Source organism: Fulmarus glacialis, unplaced genomic scaffold (assembly GCF_000690835.1).
Source record: "Fulmarus glacialis isolate BGI_N327 unplaced genomic scaffold, ASM69083v1 scaffold9836, whole genome shotgun sequence".
Taxonomy (NCBI): Eukaryota; Metazoa; Chordata; class Aves; order Procellariiformes; family Procellariidae; genus Fulmarus; species Fulmarus glacialis.
The window spans coordinates 25,467-31,589 of record NW_009217465.1 but is presented as its reverse complement, the minus strand read 5'-3'; the positions used below and the strand labels follow the sequence as shown (position 1 = coordinate 31,589).

Here is a 6,123-nt window from a genome sequence, read left to right as displayed (position 1 = left end):
GTCGGGTGCGGGGAGTGAAGGCGGTTTGGACACGGAAGATCTCTGGTTAAGTGTCTGCCAAAGTGCCCCCCGTCTTGGGTGCGACTGAGCCGTGTGACAGCACCTCTCCTCTGTGCAGGTGGGTGAAGATGTCGTGATAGGTACTGTCATGATGTCACCTGCTCGGTCAGGAGGACCTGGACGGTGGCAGGGGGTCGCTGCTTGGCAGATCTCCTTTATTCAGCAAAGCTGCAGAGTGTTTTGTAATGATGAACTTAAGAGATTCCAAACGGATCATCAGATGATGGAGGTCTTGGAGGGTCTCTAGTCCAATGTCCTGCTCAGAGCAGGGCCGGACCGGGTGGCTCAGGGCTGTATTTGGCGAGGTCTTGAAATCCTTTGAGGATGGAGACCGCACAAGCTCTTTGGGCAACTTGTTCCTCAGTTTGACTGTCCTCATGGTGAAGAAGTTTCTCCTTGTATCCAGTACAGACCTCCCGTGTTTCAACGTGTGCCCATTATGTTTCATCCTCCCACCACGCACTGCTGTTGAAAACTTGTAAAAACATCTCCTTGGAATGCTTGTGTTATATATGTTCTCTGAAATGGAGGTAAAAGAGAAAAGATGGGCTGTTTTAGCTGTACTCTACCAAATTTTCAGGTTGCGTGTATGTAAACATATCCATGTTTTCAGCCAGGGTTACTGTGTAATCTGTATCAGTGGTGCCACAAGAAAAGCTACTAATAGATTGACCAGACATAATGACCTCAGTGAATTGAGATATACCTGTAAATGACGTGGGAAATATTCAGCCTTATGCAGGAGGTAACAGTTGTGGTTTTTTGAATAAGAAAGTATACAATAATATAGAACAAAGAAGGTTATAGCTTTTTGCCTTAGTTCAGATAGTTGCCTCAGAAAAAATACATATTTCAACAGAGTGAAATTCTCAAACCAAGCACGTGGATGATGAAGACAAAGCCTGTGAAAACTTAGTGTTTCAAATGGGGAAAAAAAATCTAATTTCTTCTGTGTATATACAACTTCGCAAATTAATTTCTTTCCTAATTGTTTACATGTAGAATATATTTTTGTGTGCTGAGGGGCATGACAGTTGTACCTGTTCCTATAACTATTCATTTCTTTCCACACCTTAGACTTGGCATAAACAACACTACAGAAAGAAAATGACCCACTGGTTTCATCGCAACCCTTTGAAGGCTACAGCTCCCGTTTCGTTCAATTTTTATGGGGTAGCTACCACTCCAGCTGCAACAAAGGTTTGCAAGTAAGTGTACCTGTGATTAAATTCACTCTATCTCTCACAGTTTGGAGGACATCCTTAAAAGTAATGGTTACTTTTCAATTTTTGAAGATGACTAGAAACCTGTAGGCTGGCAGACAATAAGACACTCATAACACTGAACATTTAGTTACAAAGAATGAATTATCCAGTTTTCAAGTCTCGGAGTCAGTTTTCAAGGCCTATTATAATAATGCAGAGGCAAAAGACTAAACATTTCATTGTCTTTCTGATGACTGTGCATTTTCTGCAAAAGATTACTTAAAGTAATTTCCATAAGTGAATAAGGCATGAATGTTCTATTGTAGATAGGAATATAATGAAAAGAGATCTCAGCTTATTTTGCAGATCTATTCTTATTTCTTCATACGCTCATCCTGTTCTAACGTTGAAGAATGTTCCTGCTTGTTACTTCTCTTCCCTCCCCCTGCACTCAACCTCTTGGTACATAAAGGCATAGTTATTTTAGTTTGTGTTAGAACAATAGATTGATAATGAGTACTGATTATCCATTGCTGTCATCCAAAATGGATTGTACTTTAAACTAAAGAGTCGGTTGTGTGTATCCAGAGGGGAAAGGAAGATTTTTCTGTATTTATTGGCATCTTCCTCATAAAGTACCTTTTCTTGCCTTCAGATAGCTAAATCAAATACTTAGCTTCACTTTCTTAGCCAAAAGGATGATGGTATACATGGGTGGGTACTTTCTTAATAGTACGTTTTTGGGTAGAATTTCTTAGGTTTATTTTTTCTTTTTTTCCCCCCTTCATACAGTGATTTGAGGTTATCTCGAACACGACTATTGGAGCTGTTTACAGACTCGAGTTGTAATCCAGAAATGATGAAGAATGCAACTGACTTGTACTTCTCACTCTTGCAAGGTAGGAACATTTGTTAGCAATACTGCTAATACATCAAGAGGTATATAATTGGAGTTAATGACACTTCTCAGAATGTGTATCTTCTGTAAAGAAGCTTTGCACTTCTCAGGAAGGAAAGTATCTTAATGGGTTCTATGCTTGATATTAGTCATGGGTACTTGCCAGGCCCTTTTTACAAGTTTCAGTGTCCTTTCTGACCCTGCCAGTACTGAGTGTTGGCAGTCCTGCCCTCTTGCTTTTAACCTCATTCTGCTTCCTGCTGGAGGAGAAAATGTTTATTTGTCTCTTAGATTGTGGTGAATTGCTCCTTAAGTATATATTGAGTCTATTAATTAGTTGATAGGAGTTGCTTTTCAGTGTAAACTTCTGGTTTGTCTAATGCTAGATGATAGACTTGTTGCAAGTTTACACTTCTGCTGCTCCTTGTCTTAGGTGTATATATAGGTGCTCATTAGCATAGTATATACATTTTCAGTAGATGGTCACCTCTGATGATGTGTTCTCTTGAAACCTTACTCCTGCCAATATTTTGATAACTCTCTTTTAGCAGTCAGGTGCTCAGACAAGTTTGTTAGGACTGAGTTTTCAGGAATCAGCTGGTTCTTGGAAACTGTGATCTTTCAGTCTGTGGGAAGTGAAGCAGCTCAAGTTGGTGTAGTTCCCTCAGTCTCTGGGAGGGTGTAACCTAATGTGACATTCTAGATAAAGGTAAGATAACAGTCCACGTTGCTGCAGACAAGATTTGGAGAGTTTCTTCAGGAAAGCATCATGCTTGGTCACTAAAATCTTCTGCATGTGAAAGGAACAAGTATTTTCTGTCTTTCAAAACACGTGACAGCACCTAAAGCTATAGCCCAATAGCTGCTGTTGCAAGTCTTGAGTTCTGGAAGTCTGTAAGACCTGATCAGACTAAGGCCCGTCTTACTCCTCCTGAAAAATGCCTTGGGCCTGCATATACCAGCATTTGAACATCTCATAGCATGAGCTTCATCTCACTGACTGCTGCTTTCTGGGCTGCTGGATGTAAAGAACCAATTTCTTGTAGCCCTGAAGACAAAAGAGATGACGACTAGGTGAGTCCATGCTTACAAGCCCTTTTCCCTCTCCCTATTGAACAGGCAGCTTTTCCTGGAATTTCCCGATCTCCACTATGGTGGCAGGGACAGTCACTCACTCACCTCAAGCAGCTCCAGCTGTCCCATACCTGGCTCAGTCCAACTCCCAACTAGTCACGGTACGGGACATGCAGACATCTGCAAAGTTTTCCTTGAGCAATCAAGACTCACAGGGTTGAATTTGTAACCTGCTGGGCAAGGAGTTTCTTGTAGTAGTCAGTTTGGTTTTTTCCACATCTTGTTCTCAAGATATTGAGGAATAAAAGCCTCAGGAAGTAATACGAGTTTTTGAGTGGTACACTGAGAAACATTCCTTTATCTATATCTGTATTCTCATTGATCCCCATTTTTTCATTACTTGTTTCAGTTTCTTACTTTGAGATTGCCTGTTGGTATATTTTTTTATTCTATAGGTTTTATCCTTTCACTGGATGACTCTTCCCAAGAATGCAAGTTGAGATATATTCAGAATTTCAAGTGGACAGACACATTGCAAGGACAAGTTCCAAAGTATGTATGTTTTTATGATTACAGGATATGCAGCTGTTTTCTTCTGGTCTGTTACGTATATGCACATGTTGCCAGCACAGGCGTGAAGAAAAACTGAAAAGTGTAGCAAAATGTTGAACACAAAGTAGTTCCCAAAAACTTGTTGCTTTGCGTTTTTGATCATTGCCGTACTGCGTTAGGTGTTCTGAAGCATGTGTTGCCTTTATGTAAGGGCGTGATAACGCATGGTAATGGTAGAAGGATCCATTGTGTCTTAGTTGTTCTGCAAACTGTATCTACAGTTGGCTAGAGCAGTACAAAGAAGAACCTAGAGAGTATTGGTGAATTGAATATGATAACATAAGTTACTACAGTTTACAAGTTTTTTGTTTAGCACAGTATCTTCTGACTTTTTTGAAGTACAAATGTTGCTGAAGATCTGATTTTGTTCTTGGCCTCTGAAGCTCCTAGTACACGTACTCCTGGTACAAACAAACAAAGCTTCTGTTTTAAATAGGAATATAGATCTGTAACCTTCTGGATTATTCAGTCATCTCCTGCTATTGTAGGTAATTTTGTTGTGTAACCACGCTTAAAAATTTGTCAGGCTTTATCTAGAAGAAGTGCTCGACTTCCTCAAAGCTTTTATTCCCCTTGGAAGACAATCTGTTAATTAGGACTCTCTTCTGATTTTCTCATGGTCATACACACTTGTTCCTGTGCCAACATTATTCTTCCCACTCCCACACCTTTCTTTTTAAAGATTACTACTTCCTAAGCTATGCTTAGCTTGTGATTGCAAGTTCACTCTTTTCAAAGACCATGTTTTTAGCTTCTGAAATAGCTTTCCTGCTATTTGCACATGCTGTTTGACTGCAGTTACATAAATACTTGCAATAACATTCACTTGAGGGAGATGTAATAGACTCTGACTTATTAACTTAGCAGCTAAAACTTTAAAGTAGACATTCCAGAGCAAGGCTTTCCACAAAATGTGCAATTTAAAAAAAAAAAAAAGATGGAAAAATGTCAGCCACACCCAAAGCTAAACAAATCTCAAGTTACTGTTTTAAAATAAAAGTTCCCAAATGAAGGGTAGGCATCTCAATGTGGGAAATTATAATTATGAACTCTTAAAGGGAATAAGTAAAAATTGAAGTCTCTCTTAGGCAGTTCAGCAAGTAGAAGATTCTGAATTGGAAATTGTTGACTTCTTAAATGAAAAATATTTTATGGAGAGAAATGTCGACTTATGCTATGTGAACTATCAGCAGAGAGAGCTTGTCAGAACAAAATGGAGAGCATTAAATTGTGTGGGGCTTTGTCTGGGGGGTTTTTGTCTGCCTTTCTTTAGTGCCCAGCAGGATGCAGTGTTTGAACTGGTTTCCATGGGATTTAATGTAGCTCTGTGGTACACAAAATATGCATCAAGACTCGCTGGAAAAGAAGAGTAAGTGTTTTTCTTTTCTTAGTAATTCCATTGCAGCAATATTCCACCAAAAAATTGAGCAGGTTCTGCGTTTTGACTGCTGCAACGCATGTTCAGCTGAGACAGTAGGAGTTCAAGGAGGCAGCTGGCCTTCATTCATGGGCTGTAATATCCAAGTGCACTTCAGTCCTTTCTTGCATCTGTGAAAAAAGTGTACTGGTACCACGTGACTGTGGTATAGAGAAAGCATCAGTTGTGAATAAACCCTTCATCAGTCCTGCTCTAAATGTCCAGGTACAAAACTGAGGTTCTCAAAATCACAGCTCTGCTGACTTCTAGCCCTACAGATTTCTAAAGCTTTGGCTTTTAACACCAAGGCTACCTTTTATTTGAAAGTCATTACAAGGTCTTATGTTTCTTTTTTCAAATGAGTTCTATTTGATTATTTAATGATTGGACGCTGTAAGAAACTTCTTTACTGTGAGGGTAGCACAGCAGTGGGACAGGTTACTTAGAGAGTTAGTGGACTCTCCATTCTTGAAAGATTCAAGATTCATCTACACAAAGCCATAACTGACCTGATCTACTGTTGTTGATAGTCCTGCTCCAAAGCAGGAGGTGGGACTAAATGACACCTAGAGGTCCCTTCTAACTAAAATTTCTTTGATTCATTCTGTATTCTTAGTATAACAGAAGATGAAGCAAAAGATGTTCACAGAAGCCTGAAGATAGCAGCTGGGATTTTTAAACACTTGAAGGTAGAAAAACTGTCTTTGCTGTCAGTTCTTTAAGTTGTCTCCAAGTACTTGACTTTTTGTCTTAGAAAAGCCTTTGCTTTTCTGATGAGGTTACAGAATAAACAAATACCTCAGACTATCTGAATGATACAGGAAAAAGAAGGGTATTAATATGTTGTGCTACTACTC

The 6,123-nt window shown here is 39.5% G+C and overlaps 1 protein-coding gene across 2 annotated transcripts in view; it reads left to right on the top strand.

The window, feature by feature from the left end:
* Positions 1–557: 557 nt before the first annotated feature.
* BROX (BRO1 domain and CAAX motif containing) overlaps positions 558–6,123 on the top strand; it is a 12,903-nt gene continuing 7,337 nt past the window's right edge. The window contains exons 1-6 of one of the 2 annotated variants that reach the window (XM_009579678.1): positions 558–590; positions 1,138–1,268; positions 2,058–2,164; positions 3,693–3,789; positions 5,123–5,218; positions 5,883–5,955. In XM_009579678.1, the coding sequence (XP_009577973.1) occupies positions 558–590; positions 1,138–1,268; positions 2,058–2,164; positions 3,693–3,789; positions 5,123–5,218; positions 5,883–5,955 (537 nt within the window). Of the gene's footprint in view, positions 591–1,137; positions 1,269–2,057; positions 2,165–3,692; positions 3,790–5,122; positions 5,219–5,882; positions 5,956–6,123 lie in introns of those variants that run through there. The other variant, XM_009579679.1, reaches the window with a different exon arrangement.